The following is a 17,526-nucleotide window of genomic DNA, read 5'->3' on the forward strand; positions in this document are numbered from 1 at the left end:
CATGCCAACTATAACAGCGCTAATATTACAGGTTCCACTCACTGGGTTCTTATACCATTTGAAAAACAAAACAAGACTCAATTCAAAAAATCGTATCTGAATGCTCACTACATACACACGTTTAACAGCGAGCAAGGATCAACATGCAGCCTCTTCTTGGCTTCTCACGTGAAAAAAAATGTAAGCCTCACACCGATGATTACATTTTCTTCACAACGCCAAAGACCATATATACCTTTAGAACCTATTTGCTAAGAATTGTAAATTTTTCTTGTCGCAGTTAAGAGTTAACACAACATAGTGTACATGCCAATTGGACACAAATTAAGCACACAAACAAATCATCTTCTGGTTTGTAAGGGATGGAACACCAAAATTTTAACAGCTTGTCAAGTTTGGTACATTCTGTATCCAGTAATTCAGTTACTACAAGTACATGGGGAAAAAAAGCAAGGTATGCCTCTATTCAAAGAACCAACCATGGAATCTCAACCTGCTCGAGGAAGAACATGGCCGAGGAGCACGACACTGGCAGTGGCGTCCTGTCCGGCAACCTCATGAATGCCGCAGCTGCCAGCAACGGAGTCATCGACACTGAACCCGGGCAGTGAGGGCCACACACCAATAACTTTGCGCTGCAGCAAACAACCGGGGTGAGCCATCCTCCTGCTCGAAGTAGAGGTGCAATAGGCGCAGCTCCTAGTGATGTTCTGCCCAGATTCACACATAGAAAAAATAGAGGGCTCAGATTCACAATCAAAGCAACCAAGAAAGATAAGTACAAGCACATCAGCTAGCTAGCATCATGAAACCTGCAAGAAATAATTGCCCGGAATTGTAAATTATGCTATACAAGATAACACAAGTGTACATGCATATTGAACACAAATTAAGCACATAAATGATCATCTTCTAGTTTGTAAGGGATCGAACACCAAAAAATTAACAGTTCTTAAGTTTTTGTACATTTAGTATCCAGAAATTCAGTAAACACAAGTACATGGGTAGAATAGTGAAAGGTATCTATGTCCAAAGAACCAATCATGGAATCTCTACCTGCGCCTGGAAGAACATGGCTGAGGAGCAGGACGATGGCAGCGACATCCTCTCCAACTACATCAGGAACGTCGCGGCTACTGGCAACGGATTCACTGGCAGTGAACCCGGGCAGCAAGGGCCACAAACCAGTAACTCTTGCGCTGCAACAAACAACCGGATCGAGCAATCCTGCTCCTCGAAGTAAAGGTGCAATAGTCGCAACTCCTAGCGACGTCCTGCCTAGATTCACGGAAAGAAAAGAAATGAAAAGGGGATAGAGATTCACATTCAAATCAACCAAGCAAGATAAGTAAATGCACATCAGCTAGCTACAATCATGTAAAACTAATAGATAGCATCAGGTGCACAAACATTATTGTGCACTAGTAAGAAAAATCTATCCTCTACGGGACAATTGACATTATAAATGCCATGAACTTCATTTTGTTTATACAAAGTTCTGAATACCTGGCAATAAGCATACATGCTTTCCTTGGCTAGTTTGGCATCTGTCTCTTGAATCATCTCTTCCTGTTAGTACAAGGTTTCTGTGATTGTCGTCCTCGCTTTACAGGTGCACACTTAGGGAAATCGAATCCACTACTAAGTTGATATTGCAACATAAAAAGAGGGATAGCTTTGATAAAGATCACAACAGTGGATTAAGTGCATTTCTTAGATCTCCTAGTAATCAAGCAACAATGATTTTATGCATCACAAGTAAGCAAGCAACACTTATTTTAGGTATAACCTAGCGACTTGAAGTAATAAAGGGAAGGCAAACCAAATTGTTTCACTAGGCTAGCTCAGCTACTTCCCTAAATATAAACATTGACAAGCATTGGAACATACATTGTTTACAAATCTATATCGGTTTCCTCTGGCAGCAAGGAGGCTCGACTTAAGTACGTGTAAACAACAACTGAAGATCCCCAGCTACATCTAATAGCAGTAGCACAAACCACAGATTCTCTATTATGCCCTGATTACACAATCTGCAACAAAAAAATGTACATAACAAGAACCTACGACAACATCCACCCAGCAAAGAAGACCTCTAATAACCATGTAACAAAAATTTGAGGCCGCTAACACAAAAACATCAAGTTCATTGGCTTATACCAAGAATGGTAGCACCAAAACATCTAATAATCAATACAAGATATCAGATTCTTAACAACATAATTTAGAAATCTAGATGCCCAGTTGTCCATGACCACCACAAATACAAAATACATGTCATCAACTCAATGACCAGAGCATAACATAGCCACAACACCATGATCATGGTAACAAAGAGCACAAGGGAGCCAGATATCAAAGGGGTGAACCAGGAGCTCACCGTAGAGGTTGTAACCAAGGTTAGCCCGTGTGTCTTTGATGCCGAGCCTCATCACCTCCACATGCATCAGGCCAAGCGGAAACTGCAGATAGCAGAAAATACATTATTAAAATGTTTATAACCAATACTATGAACAAACTTAGCCAAAACTTTCTAAGCGAATTGGTACTACAAACTACAGGAGAATCACAGTAAAGTTTACATAAGATAAGTTACATTTAATCATTGCAACCAACATGGTTTTCATTGTAAATTATCAGCTTGGTCAGAAGTGAAATCGTTAAAAAAGCTAGCATAATGTCAATTGTGAACTAACATATATTCTATTTAATATGCAGCTATTCTAAAGAAAATAGCAATGCCCTGTTGGTGATAACAGAATTTACTTTGATTATGTTCCATTAATAAAATCGTGTGTCAAGTATTTAAGTGAAGTGATCGCGGCAGACTAAAACTATGAATCTAAACCAGAACCATTGAACTCTGAATCTTGCCAGGTTTCCAGATCAATAGGCAATGGTCAACACCAGCAAATGGATCAACTATGCATGCACATTACGTCAATCTGCTGCCCCTGGATCACTACTAATCTTATCACAACCGGGGCAGCTTCCAGCTCCACTTTTCCTTCCCTCTGATGTCACATCAGGGCTGCTTGCATCCATTTCTCCATGTACCGATGCAGCATCGCGTCCGACTACAACTGGTTGAACAAGCTTGTCTTGCCAATCTCCTGCATGATAGCAACCGACCGATAATGGCTCACCACCAAGGTACAAGATATTATTACTAGCGGAGGCCAGGGATCAACACAAGCACAAGGAATGTTCAATAAGCGACGATTACAAATGATCATAATTTCATATACCAAAACGTCATGACAGGAAGGCAGTGCAATAAGAGTCCCGCTAGAGTCTAGAAATCTAGATTGACTATGCAAGTATAAAACATGGGCAAAGGCCAAGCATTTTTGCACTCCGGCACATGTACAGATGATCTCTTGTTGTGTCCTATAACTGAAAAGTGCAAGCGTACATGATCTGGTGTATCTCACAGATTGAGCAACAACAAGCAAAACATAAGAAGCTAATCACCATTTAGAAAAAAGCAATCAAAGCACAACGCATCTAGCTTCCTGAATTAGTATGCAGTTTTAAAATGGATTGTAAAACGTAGATAGGCGATCGCGCGAGAACTCATTCACAACTACAACCATTGCAAAGATAATTATAATACAACACCCATGAAAGAAAATGGGAAAACCGAAGGACCAAATTAGGACTTAGGATAGGCATAACACACTGTAAAATCCCAAATTCCAGCACACAATAGACCATGCCGACAGCATACACTCGAAGTCAATACCAATAGCAAGAGGACCCAATGCAGGAAAAAAGCAAAAATGGGCTTACCCGTGGCTGCAAGGCCACATAAAGACGCTGCAGCTGAGCAACACCGCCCAACCCCACAAGGCCAACACTGCAATTAGCTTCTGCTAGCAGCTTCCTACTTCTGAAGAATCTTAGTAATCCATTAAACCAATCAACTTAACCATTCCTAGATCCGGTAACAACTGGACTGGAAATAAGTTAAGGCGTGCAAAGCATGTACCTCTACATTTTCACCTCCACTAATTTTCTATGCAAGCTAAAATAGAGAAACCTACAAACAGTCAGGCCTTCCAAAAGTCCACTAAAATTGGACTGAAAGTAAGATTATCAGAGGATAATATAGGTGCATGACACGCACATGCACCTGTTAGTTTCAGCATTCCCTGGTCTGGTATGCAATAAAACATAGAGAAATCGCTAACCATGGAAACCAAACAGTCGAGAGAAACATAATTCCTCCTGTAGCCGACCTGATGGTGTACTCTGACTAATCATGGGCATATATGTAAAATGCAAATGTGAGTCAGATACAATGCAACATAATAGCGCTTCCATAGCAATTCACCACTTACCCTTGATACATTCCTGGTTAAAGGCAACAACCGCAAAGGAATTTTAAATCATGTATCGACCTGAAAGGCATTTTTTACTAGCACACAGTCCAAGGTGTTTTCTGCAACCAAAACAAACTAGAGGAAAAACATAATCACCTTCTTCCACATGTCGAGATCGAGTTCATTCACTCTGCATCCAGCTCCTCAGGAGGACAACTCCACATACAAAGAGTGGCGACATTTTCAAGTCAGTAAGCTCTCCAAGCATTGCTGCTATTGTGAATGACCTACAAAGCAGGGGTTACAAGAACTTTAAGTGAGTTGGAACATGGTAATGTATAACAGGGTAAAAGAATTTTCTTTGGTGATGATAAACATGCGCCCTTTTCTTCCTAAACCACGATCTGAACTATGGACTCAAAATTGTAAATAATGACCTGAATGGTTCATTTTCTAAATGGAGAGAAAAAAAAACTCAACTTCCTCTAGGCATGATACTTCTCTAGATGTAGTAGAAAAGGAAAACAATTAAACCATGGAGTGCTAGGATGACAATATGTAGTTATCAATCAAAGAAGAAGGCCACACAATATCAACCAGTGGTATTCACACCCACATAACAGGCCAGGACCTCTAATAACCAGGACGACGTGTCAATTCATCCAACATGAACGTGCTTTGGCCTTTGGAGTGGATTCAAAGCCAACATGAGGATGCTCCCTATGTACAACGGGATTAAGAAACGCTGTGTAAATTGCCTTCGTATCATACCTCTTTGTACCATACATGGTTGTTGAGGTTCACTAGGATCGCCTTGGTAAGGTGCTCAACAGCTTCCTTCCGGTTTCCCTGCCAAGTAACCAGATTATAAAAACAAAACAGATCTTGTCCGAAATTCTTCGTCACTCAAACAGAGCAAGTCAATATTTAAACATAACCACTAAAGCAGAGCAACTAAATATTTTAACCAAAACCACTAAATCTAGCTGCTGTCATAATAAGCGCAAGAGGTGGCAACTACATGTTAATCAACTAAAAATGCCAGATCAGTACTATCATATAATTAACAGTGAAAGACCCAAATTGGGTATATACAAGAATCAGGAACATGAGTATAAGCTCTAAGACAACAGCAGCAAGACCATGCATTTGTGTAATAAACCTTTTCATCAATGAGAAAAGGCAAAACCAATCGAAAATAATGTTCCATGATCCCACATTCCCACCCATCCTCATCAATACCTAAGGTAACTCCCAGATGAATGAACAAACAAATTTTTTAAAAATCATAGGAGAAGATCATGAAGAGAAATCCAACGCATAAATTATTTGCAAAGAAACTATATATCAATGACAATTCTGGATGTACAGAATAGCTCTCTTAGACACAAAAAGGCACACGAGAGAAGATCAAGTCAATTTTCACTAGAAGACTACAAACATAGCAAAAGCAGGCTACTCCTCAAAATCAGTGTGCTTAAGCTAATATGTATACATCAAGAAAGCTTCAGATCAACATAGTTTGACCTTCAAAACTGACGTTAACTCGTCACAAGAGAGTATATAACCAGATTGCAGTCACTAGCTAAACCTTCAAGCCCGAACTCTGAAGCGAGACATAAAGAAACCTGGTGGTGGCTTGCACTTCAGAAAACAGTATCATGTTTCTAAGAATCCAAATAAGTTTATTTTTTGTGAAAGCTGATGCAAAATGAGTGATGTATCGTTAATGATTTACCCATGTGTACTCTGAAAGTTGCAGCTGGAAGCCTAGAACTTCAGCAGCACATGTTTCAAAAAGCACACATAAGCACCAAATCTCAGCTTTGATGGCAAATATGTCCAACACTGGGAAAACTATTAAGTCATTTAGTACGAATTAATAGAGAAAAATAAATCTGTAAACCAATATAAGTTTTGGTACCTACAAGACAACTTCTTCGATTGTTATGTTGAAACATATTTGATTTAACATAAAAAATGATGATAACTGACTATACAGAAAACTGCATGTCCAACTGTACTGTTTTCGCTCCCCTTTCCAAACCATTCGCCGGAATCGGGTAAACCATATACTGCCGTAAAGCTAAACCAACCGGGTATATTCTACCAACACATCCATCAATCTGTAATCAAACGACGAACTATAAGGTTACCATGGCAGCACGAGACATGAATTAATGGCGAGCTCGAGGAAGTTTCGCAGAATCACCATCTATTTTCCCTTGTTTCTATTTTGGGTCCCTTTCTTTCTCCCGAACCTGCTCCTCTTGGGTGTGTGGTGAAGCAGCAGCAATGAATAATCATGGGCATGGGATGCCCTGTATCAGGTCAAAATGATACAAGTATTGTTATATGTGAACTTCAATAACCAACTAGACTGTCAAAATTAACTGGGACTGTTTAAAGAACGTAGGAGGGGATAAATCAAAACTACACCTGATAAGGTCTTCTTTTCTATTTCTTGCAACAATAACCACCACCGTCTATCCAGCTTGAACCCATCGATCTTCAAAAAAAGACAAGTGTCAGCAAAAGATATGCATGGACAAGCATCTATAATCAGCATTTACTGAAAAGTAGTGGCTTGCATACACAAGAGTGAATCTGAAATCAAAATATAGTTCCCCGCATACCCAATTCTGAACTCCCTATTTCCACCACTTGAAATTAATATAAAACCTTACAATTTTAAAATTGGACCATGTTACAACAAAAGGATAACTGGCAGTAGCACTAGCAAATGCTCATCTAGCTAGAACTGGATATTTCCATGAATTTCACTCTAGGAATCGTTACAAACTTCCAGAAGGCATGCATCTTCTTGGCAGATAAACACTTGTGTGCATCCACAATTTATAGAGCAATGTACGGGAGGCCTATTGCTCACGAAAAAAAAAACTCTACCTTGTCGCGCTCACTGAGGTGAAACTTGGGACAGACCAGCTAGACCTGCAGCTCTGCCATCAAGCCTCCAAGCCAGCCAAGGTCACCAAAAGTCGCCAAGAGCCACCGTGGCGCCAGCTCTTTCTTCTTAGCTTCGGTAGGCCCCTATCACACATGTGAAGATGATAATTATAGGCTAATTCTAGTGAGGTGCAGTAGGAACATTTAAATAAGATGAGCTGCAAGCCGAACTTGATTTAGGGAAAATGTCGTATGAACAAGATTCCGTACCTCGGATCAATGTGTGGAAGATTGTCGCCATAAGGTTCCGCTTGAGGAGCAGACTGAGGCATTTGATGGCTGTAGTCATGAGCTCCATATGCAGGATAAAGTGACCTGCTCGACAAACATAGTTCAGTACAAAACTACATAAACAACAACAATTATATGTCACTCTAGTATAATGAGATATAAAACTCTATTATATTATGAATCCAGGATGCAGCAAACAGTGGCAAAACTTCAGATCGCAATATTCGTACAGCAACATCGAAATTTATTCTCAAGTTTCATTATTAGAATTCTAATTTTTTTTACAAAGGGCACGTTTAAACAAGCAAAGCTCCAGCCAAATTTATTACAGTGTGATGCTCAGAACGATCATTGATGCATGTGCAGAGTCGTGCAATTACTAAAATATGATCAAGAATTAAGTAGTTGATCCAGCACGGTAAATATAAGTATTTTCACAAACTGCAATTACTGGAAAATGACCAAGGCATGATTTTTTTTAAGTACTAGGTTCAGGTTTGTCAAATAAGCCTGATTGGTCAATTAAGGGTCACAAAGAAACATCAACACTGAACCTTTAGAATTGTCTTGCTTCTAAAATGTTGAGCTACAAACACGTATCCCTGTGATCAGCAAAAGATTCTGCGGCCCTCCTGCCGGCCAAGGTCACCAGAAGTCGTCAAGAGCAACCGTGGCGCCATCTCTTTCTTCTCAACTTCGGTAGGCCCCTATCACACATGACACACGTGAAGATGATCATTATAGGGTAATTCTAGTGAGGTGCAGTATGAACACTTAAGTAAGATGAGCTGCAAGCCGAACTTGACTGCAGGAAAATGTCGTATGAACAAGATTGGTGTGTGGAAGGATGGTCACCATAAGGTTCCGATTGAGGAGCAGACTGAGGCATTTGATGGTTGTAATCATGAGCTCCATATGCAGGATAAAGTGACCTGCTCACCAAATATAGTTCAGTACAAAACTACAGACCTAAACTCAGTAAAAATTATATGTCACACTAATATAATGAGATTGAAAACTCTGTTATATTATGAGGATTCGAGGATGCAAAAAAAAACAGCGGCAAAACTACAGATCACAACATTCCTACAGCAACATCAAAATTTATTCTCAAGACCAATCATGAGAGTTCTAATTTTTTTTTTTTCCAAAGGGCACGTTGAAACATGCAAAGTTCCAGCCAAATTATTGCAGTGTGATGCTCAGAAAATCATTGATACATGTACATAATCGTGCAATTACTAAATTATGATCAAGAATTAAGTAGTTTACCCAGCATGGTAAATATAAGTAATTTCAGCGACTACAATTACAAGAAAATGACCAAGGCATAATTTTTTTTAAAAAAAAGTAGGACTAGGTTCAGGTTAACTTGTCAAATAATTCTGATTGGTCAATTAAAGGGTTACATTTACGCAAAAAGAGAAACATCAACACACTGAACCATTAGAATCGTCTTGCTTCTAAAATGTTCAGGTACAAAACATACATCCCTGTTATCCGCAAAAGGTCCCTACACGTGACCCCATTGCTGGCATACAGAGATCAACAAGCTGACCCCATTTTACTAGGTACACCAGCAGCAAATAAACCGTACAAAGCCAAATATTCGGAACAGGGCTACACATGAAGCGAGCCAGCGCTGCCAACCGGCAGTGGCCTAATAACGCGCGCTAGCTTGGGGCTGCGGCATCGCCGACGCCACCGGCATGTATAACAATGCACACGCAGGTGCTGCGCCGCGACGGCTCTCCTCGGCTATTTGGGTATCCACCCCCACCGCGCGCGAATGCGCAGGGTGAGACGCCGCCATGATCCCGCAAGGAAGCGGAACACTACCACAAGGTTGAAATGGAAATGGTGGGGCAGGAGATGCGCACACAGAGAAAGGCGGGCTACTGTGTGGCTGGAGCGATTATGGCAGGTTATCGGAGAGAAAAAATTAGAGTGGGACGTGGGGTGCAGGGAACGGACCTGGCATTTGGTGGGCGGAAGAGGTCTGAGTGGTCGAGCCCTTCTGCGTGGAGGAGGAGCTCCGGACGCCGGCCGGGCTCTCGTAGGCCGTCCTTGATCCGCTTCCGGTTACCTGCCTGCACGGGACAGGGGTAGGGGGGAGACGAAATTAATCGAGGTATGGACGCGGAGAGGGGACGGGGTCCGGAGGTTACCGTGGCAGGTGAGGTCGACGCGCGTGGTCGCCGTGGAGAAGGTTGCCGCTCCACCCTGATGCAGCGCCGGATGGATTCAGCATCAGCTGGTGGTTGGTCGCCCATGGGTGCCGCGCGCGTCAAGAACGTACATCTGCGGCGGCGCCCCAGCTCCAGCCGCTGCGGGGTCTCGCCGGATCCGGGACGGGCCGTATCGACGGCGGCCGGCAACGGTTCCGTGTGTGGGCGGGATTGACTGCACGACGGACTTGGTCGGCCGGAGGATAGGCTGGGGACGGGGCGCAGCGGCGGCGAGCGACGAGCAGTGTTGGGGAGAAAAGAGAGGACTTTTGAGACGCCGAAAGAGCCTGATAATTCCATCCTATATAGTACACTACTTTCCATTCTTGCTCCTGAAAATTTTCATCGATAGGAAATCATTCTAACCCCCTAACAAGGCGCGTGATTTGTTACTTAAATTTTTTTTTATGACCTTCATTTGTTACTTTATTTTGCTCTCACGGTAAGCTGTTTCCTCGGAGTATATCCCTCCTCCATGCAACGCAATAACCAACCTTCCCAATTCTTAAGGAGCCATTCTTGCATGTAGAGAGGTTGCAGCAAAATTACTTTCCATTCTTGCTCCTGAAATCGTGTTTACTTGTTGCATGAAATCTGTCCGCGTAAAGTCATCATCATTCCTTAATTCCGCAACGCAGATAAGCGATCCGTGTTTCCGATATTTTGGGAATTTGATTGACGGGGAATACCAAGGAATGACGCCATCCACAGCTTTAACTTCTCCCGATTTTTCACGACAGTGGAAACGGAAGCATGGGTAATTTCGCAACATTCCGCACTATCATCATTAAGCTTTACATTATTGTTATCAACACCATGTTCATTACTACCGGCTCCAACGATTACAACCAGCAACATTATAACAAAAAAACCCCTCTATTTTCAGATACAAACAACTCCACCTCCAGGTTTAACATTCCAAACATATAAAAACACCGCCGCCACGTCCAGACAAGCTCACCTTAAACATGTATGTACACCAACTAGAGACCTCCACCACAGCAACCTCGTGCTTCTCCAGCCTCCTCTGTTGCCAACTGGAACCTGCAAGACAACAACAGGGCCAACAAAGATTAACCTCCAACCGGGAAAGGTTACAATTACTAACCATTATTTCACCATCTCAACTTCCAAACCAGCTACTGCTTCAAAAAATGATGCTAAGAGAGTTAATGAACCAACTCTGTACATTATGCACTACATCTTCTAATGGTGCAGACGACAAAGAAATAACAAACAACAATTAGGCCATTCACAATAAACCGGCAAATAGACCAATTATGCCCATTTGCAACAAGGACAGTACATGGTGAAACAGATTCCCAGCAATACATTCTTCTAGAAATTGTAACAGACAAACTGAGACAAAAATTGTATGCATTCAGGCTTTAACTGAGAAAATATCTAACTACTTTGCTGAACCACTAGTCCAGATCAGCTCCAAAAAGCTCCAGCTTAATCCAGCCCGCATGCGATGCAAGACAGGTTTAAGCTTTACATTCATCAACTCGACCAAACAACAAGTTAAATAAATACAAGAGTATAGGGATCAGCAAAACCCACAAGTGTAGGGATCACAAGACCACTTCATCAGAGAAGCAACTCAGTATGGATGCGCACATTTAGGAATAAACTTTCCATGTACACGACAAAAGCAGCAGCAAGAAAATTAAGCTCCAGAAAATACTCCCAACACTGGACCAAAGCAATATATATACAGGTTCTTCCTTGGAGCATACAAGTTGTCAAGTAATAATCATGCACAAAAAGTGTCGCAGGTATGCCCGATACAAACTAACACCAAAGAGCCAGTAGAACTCGGGAGTTATTGCGAAACCAAGCACTGATTTCAAAAAGGATCAAACAATCAGCCAGCGGAAATAAACATTTCGATAACTAAAAAATGCCATATCTTTTCACCATAACAGATTGTACAGAGCTATACATGTGTATATTAACCCAGATATACACAGCTATACATCTGTATGCACCACCAACCTCATCCCTAACTGTATAAGGAAGAGAGAGAAAACACTGAAAGATGGCATCAGTTGATAGAGATCCAACTTTATTTTCTCCAATGAAGTGACAGTACAGATTCAATGAGCATCGTTGTTATACCTAATTTTCTATACATGTCTTGTTATAATGATTTATTTCTTTCTCTTTACCACTTTGAGTAGCATTGTCATAATTTCTAAAGCTCTCCTTTTTGTTCTGGTTTTAGATTGTAAAAACATGTACATCAAACAAAATTAGGAGGCATACACTGATACCTAACTGAACCAACCCATTCATGAAGCAATTCATGAAGCATCCGATGTGCTCAAATTATTATTCTGTGTTGGATTAAAAAATAAAAGCCAAGCTCTACTACCCCAACACAGAAAACAAACATAGATATGAATGAGGGATTTACTACCTCTCCTCCCTTTGGCAGAAGAAGGGTTGTCGGTGAAGGCAAGGAGCAGCAGCAGAATGCTCGGATCATCAGCTTTGCCGGGTCAGAGGTGCTCACACGCCTCTCAGGTCTTGGTTGGAACAGCGAGGAGGCTAGAGCAGGAGCACAAAGACCATGAACCAATGGAATCATCTACACCAGGAACACATTGTGCATGAGAAAATATTTGTGGGAGTAAAGTGAATAAAGCATGCACATAAATCAAACACAGGAGATGCCCAACTCAAGATACCAGGAACCACTATGCATCAAATTCGCTACAGAATTAAACATGGATATTATTAACACTACGCACTTTGCTATAGATTCAGCCAAGTACCACTAAAAAAATCATCCGCTGCTAGTCTTAGTTCATATCAGCGCAAGCAAAACACAAATGTATAACAATCGAACCAACAAATGGACAAGAGATTCTAGCCTCTACTACTTTCTGCGCTACCATTTAAAAAACAAATTTAGTGATTTGTATCTCAGCAAATACAATATGTGACGACACAGATGCATTAAGCATACAAGCAAAACTATTTAATCATTCTGTTTGTTTTGAACAAATGCAATATGCGGCCCCAGAGATGCATTAAGCAGACACGCAAAACTGTTTAATCGTTCTTTTTGGGTACCACATGCATCAACGATTTGCACAACACTTGACTAATAGCAATATTCAGCACCCAAATCATAGGAAGACAGAGAAAGATTTCGACCTTCAGATGCCAATGTCGGAGTCGAGAAAATCTGCCCCGCGCGAGGCCTGATCCTACTGGTTGCTCCCCTTGTGCGAGGAGGCAACCAACTCTCTGTCCCCCCCCCCCCCACCACCACGACCATCCCGCCGCGGCTGCTGCCATCGGAGGGTCGCTGGCCGGACTCATCTACCCCGCGCGGAGCCGCCCCGGTGACCACCACCCGCTGCAGGGGCGCCACCGTCGTCTTGGACCCCCTGCTCCTCCGCCGGTGACGCCCAATGTTCCCTCCGCCTCACCAACATCCTCTGCCGCGCCGCTGCCCGCCATGGAGGAAAAAGGACGAGCCTTTCTCCAGGGGGTGCCCGATTTGGGTGGCTCCAATCGGTGGGATAGAGAGAGGGGGTTCCGGGGAGGTGGTCGGCGGGGCGAGGAGTTGCCGGCGGTGGCGGCATATGTAGCCTGTGGCGGATGTGGAGGAAATGGGTTCGGTGGCAGGGAGGAGGCGCTGGTGGTATCTGGTAGAGTGGTGGGTGACGCTTTTGTCCAAGGGCTAATCCCAATCAACTTCCTAGTTTATAGGGGATCAAGCTGGTAGTACAAAATCTGGGAAGAGATTAATGTGTCGTGATTTTAGGGGTGAGTTATATTTTTTGCCCCGCCCAATCAACTTCCTAGTTTATAGGGGAGAGCCATCCTGAAAATTATTGATGGAACGGGGCATTTGTTTTTACCCAATCAACTGCCTAGTTTATAGCAAGTAATCCGGGTAATCAATTTGGGGTGTGGCAAAAGTTACTTGCCAAATTATTTTAGCTCATAGTACATGGTGTGCATGCATGCTACGGATTATTAGAAACAAATGCACATGCAATTAGAAACATGCGAGCCCTACCTCCCTCTCTATCTTATCGTATCAATGAAGTTTATCTTATTTCATAATCAAACAACCCGTATTAAGATTCTCCTATTCATCTTTCTCTCCGAGCTGCGTCGATGGTTGCATCGACTCAATCCCATGGATCCATTTATCATTTCAAATAAAAATTGAGGAACCCATCACCAACATGCTTAATGAGCCCCATTTGAAGGGCATCTCTTCTTGCAAGCTCCCCAAGTAGCAGAAGCTCTACTCTGAAATGTTGATATTGTTGGTTGGTCGCCAACGGCTGGCAAATCAAGCCGGGGATGCGGCAGATAGGGAGCACATCTGCGGCGCGACGACAGCGCCCCAACTCCAGCCACTTCTGGGGTCTGGCCGGATGATGGTCGCCTGAGCAGGGACAGGCCGCATCGCCGGGGGCCAGCTAGGGTTCCTTAAGTGGGCGCGGTTGAATGTGCGAGGGACTTCGTCAGGCGGAGGAAAGGCTGGGGACGGGGCGCTGGTGCTGCGGCGGCGAGCGGTGCGGACATGGGTGGTCTACGACGCGCAGTTTTGGGTAGCCTACTGCAAGGCGCGGGGTTGGGAGAGAAAATGTAGAGACATGTGATGGAGAATTTTACTTTTTGCCCCCCTTTACTTTGGCACTTTACAATTTGCCATTGTTTAGTTTGACCTCTACTATTTGCCCTTGTTTAGGTAATTTAGGTGGATTTGATGGGGCTGGGAGGAGTAGTTTTCGGAGGACACAAGTAAAGTGGACCCTTCGCCTTATTCTACTGCGAAATATTGACCAAAAAATATATACCATGTTCGCCGGAACGGAGGGAATAGACATGTCAGCCTTAGGTACCTACGTGTTAAATTAAATCATAAAATCATGAAGAATCACCAAAGACGTCAAGTTCTTACAAGAGTTAGGTTGGCGGCCTCTAAATTGGAGTGTCACCCCATAAGAGCCAAGAAAGGAATATTATTTATATGTACAAACAATAAAAGAAAGGAAGATTATTTCAATCCAAGATTTGAAAAATTCAGAGTCCTTGTCCTTGACCCAATGCACATGAAATGTGGCCCCATGAGTGACCGAAAGACTTGGGCCACTAACCTGGAAAATGGGGGCTTGACATTATATGTCTAAAATCTTCGGCGAGAATCATATTTTTTGAAGAAGGTGCCACTATATAGTTGTCGATCGGTTATTCATCTTCATGCATACCATCATTATATACCAAAATGGGTACTCCATGCAAGAGGGGAGTGCTAATGACCCTCACTCACGCTTTGAGACGTAACTCCCACTAGTGGGCCTCGTGTCATCTACCCCATTATTTTTCGTCAAAAGTGGTCATATTTCATGTGAGTTTTCTCTTTGTTTCAATTAGGATAAGTCATAGGAACATGAACCACGTAAAAATATGTCAAATTATGTATACAAACAATGAAAGAAAGGAAGATTATTTCTATCCAAGATTTGAAAATTTCGGTGTGCTTGTCCTTGACCTAATGCACATGCAATGAGGCCTCACGAGTGACCGCGTGACTTGGGCTACTGACCTGGAAAATGGGGGCTTGAGATTATAAGTCTAAAATATTTGGCGGGAGAATCATATTTTTCAAGAAGGTACCACTCTATAGTTGTCGATCGATTATTCATCTTCACGCATACCGTCATTATATACCAACATTGGGACTCCATGCAAGAGGGGAGTGCTACTGACCCTCCCTCACGCTTTGAGACGAAACCCCCATTAGAGGGCCCTATGTCATCTACCCCATTATTTTCCGTCAAAAGTGGTTATATTTCATGTGACTTTTCTCTTTGTTTTAGTTGTGATAAGTCATAGAAAATGAACCACGTAAAAAGATGTCAATTTATATATACAAACAATAAAAGAAAGGAAGATTATTTCAATCCAAGGTTTGAAAATTTTAGTTTGATTGTCCTTGACCCCAAGGCACATGAAATGTGGCCTCATGAGTGAAACTTCCTCGCGACTTGGGCCAGCGACCTTGAAAATGGGGGCTTGATATTATACGTCTAAAATCTTAGGCGATAGAATCATATTTGTGAAGGCGGTGCCACTCTATAGTTGTCGATCGGTTATTCATATTCATGCATGCCATCATTTTATACCGACATGGGGACTCCATGCAAGAGGGTAGTGTTACTGGCCCTCCCTCAATGCAACGCCACCACCGGATCTCGGCGCGATGAGCCTCAACTCGAAGCTTCCGCCACCCTCTCCCGTGGTACCGTGTATCCCGGGGCGGGCGGAGGTCTAACGAGCTCCGCCGCAAAATTTAGTCAGCGGGTCCGAGGGAGACAAAGTTGAAGAAGATAGTTTACCGTAGCACCTGCCGCCGTCCACTTCCTCTCCGTCACCCGATGTCGTCAACTCGAACGGTGCCCCCAACATGCTCGACAATGGATCTACAAGGTAAGAAAATTCTATCCTCGAATCCGTTGAATTTGTGCGTGGAAATTAATCTCCGATTCTTCCTTCATGGATCTCTTTGAGGAGCTTGACGCTGTTGATCCTCCACTCGCTCCATTTGGCGGTAACGATGTGGGGGATGATGTCGGCGGTGAGAGGGATGAGGCGCCCGAGAGGGACAATGATGAGGTGGTCGAGGTTGATGCGGGTAAAGTGAAGAGAAGAAGGGTCGTCAACTACATAGTGATAGAAGATGCAACCTTGTGCCGGGCTTGGGCGGCCGTGGGGATCAATGCGGTGTTCAGCACGGATCAAATTAGGAAGCGGTATTGGTAACACATCAAAGATAAGTTTCATAAAATCATGCCTCATATCCACAACACAAATCACTCTTGACATCTAACTCCCAGCAGCACTGCCACACTTAAATCGGCCTAGTCTAGGTGGTAAGTCACCTCCAAAGTCTATACAACAAGGAGAAGAATATAAAAGAGAACTAAATGGCTATGGTGAGGGTGGACACATGGAATTCAAAGTTCCCGAGTAGACGCCACTTGGCCATGTTGGGGTGATTGGTTCTAGCCTAGATGAGGTCGAGAATGAATAGATCTGACGTGGGCGAGGGTGATGGCAGTCGAACCATGCGACAACCAGACTTGGAGCACTGCATTAGGGCTAGCGAGGTAGAGGAACAAGTGTTGGACACTACTACTCCTTATTACCTATCATTTCATGTCTCGTCTTGTCACCGCACATTATAGGGGGTCCTTCTTTTATATATGCATGGAATCAACTACTACATTTTATTTCACGTGTCGTCTCATTGTTGTGTATTATTATTTTATGTGAGGGGACATCGAAAGGCGAGGAAGCCGAAGATGGATAAGACTAAGAATTTTTTTCCATGATACGGCTCATGGTATGATTGCGCAAGACCTGCTATTTTCAGCGGCATTTCTCCCGCCCGTCCTCCGGGGTTATATACCAAGTTGTTTGAGGGTTTAACCGCCAATTCCCGATAGGCACACTACTATGAAGATGTTATTCCATAATTTCCCCATCTAATTTTTGGAGACTATAACACAATGTTTTTGTTTTGGTACCATCGTTCGGGGTTTAGTATTTAGGGGTTGTAGGATTTATGGTTTAGTGTTTTAGGGTGAACGACAATGAGACAATAAATTAAATCATGTGGGATAACTATCCATTTGCATAAAATAGAATTCTCAACAACGAAACAACCACATGAAATAATGGTAATAGCCATCACCTTGCGTAAATTTGGGACCCTAGTAGGACATTACAACGAAACT

The 17,526-nt window shown here is 42.8% G+C and overlaps 1 protein-coding gene and 1 long non-coding RNA gene across 3 annotated transcripts; both read right to left on the bottom strand.

Annotated features, from left to right (window-relative positions):
• Positions 1-352: 352 nt before the first annotated feature.
• On the bottom strand, positions 353-2,628 carry LOC124694756. Of its 2 annotated transcripts, XM_047227710.1 has the most exons (4): positions 2,381-2,628; positions 1,507-1,569; positions 1,057-1,278; positions 353-710 (listed from the first exon to the last, which is right to left on the bottom strand). In XM_047227710.1, exons 1-4 carry the CDS (start codon positions 2,445-2,447, stop codon positions 700-702), a joined length of 363 nt encoding a protein of 120 aa, XP_047083666.1. In that variant the 5' UTR covers positions 2,448-2,628; the 3' UTR covers positions 353-699. The 2 variants fall into 2 exon arrangements, with proteins under 2 accessions (XP_047083666.1, XP_047083673.1); XM_047227717.1 differs by lacking the exon at positions 1,507-1,569.
• A 7,781-nt stretch (positions 2,629-10,409) lies between these two features.
• LOC124694773 lies at positions 10,410-13,018 on the bottom strand. The gene is made up of 3 exons (XR_007000495.1): positions 12,917-13,018; positions 12,174-12,344; positions 10,410-10,795 (listed from the first exon to the last, which is right to left on the bottom strand). It is a non-coding gene; the product is annotated as an uncharacterized LOC124694773 (long non-coding RNA).
• Between the last annotated feature and the right edge of the window lie 4,508 nt (positions 13,019-17,526).

The sequence above is a fragment of the Lolium rigidum genome, chromosome 1 (assembly GCF_022539505.1).
Source record: "Lolium rigidum isolate FL_2022 chromosome 1, APGP_CSIRO_Lrig_0.1, whole genome shotgun sequence".
In the NCBI taxonomy this organism is placed as follows: Eukaryota; Viridiplantae; Streptophyta; class Magnoliopsida; order Poales; family Poaceae; genus Lolium; species Lolium rigidum.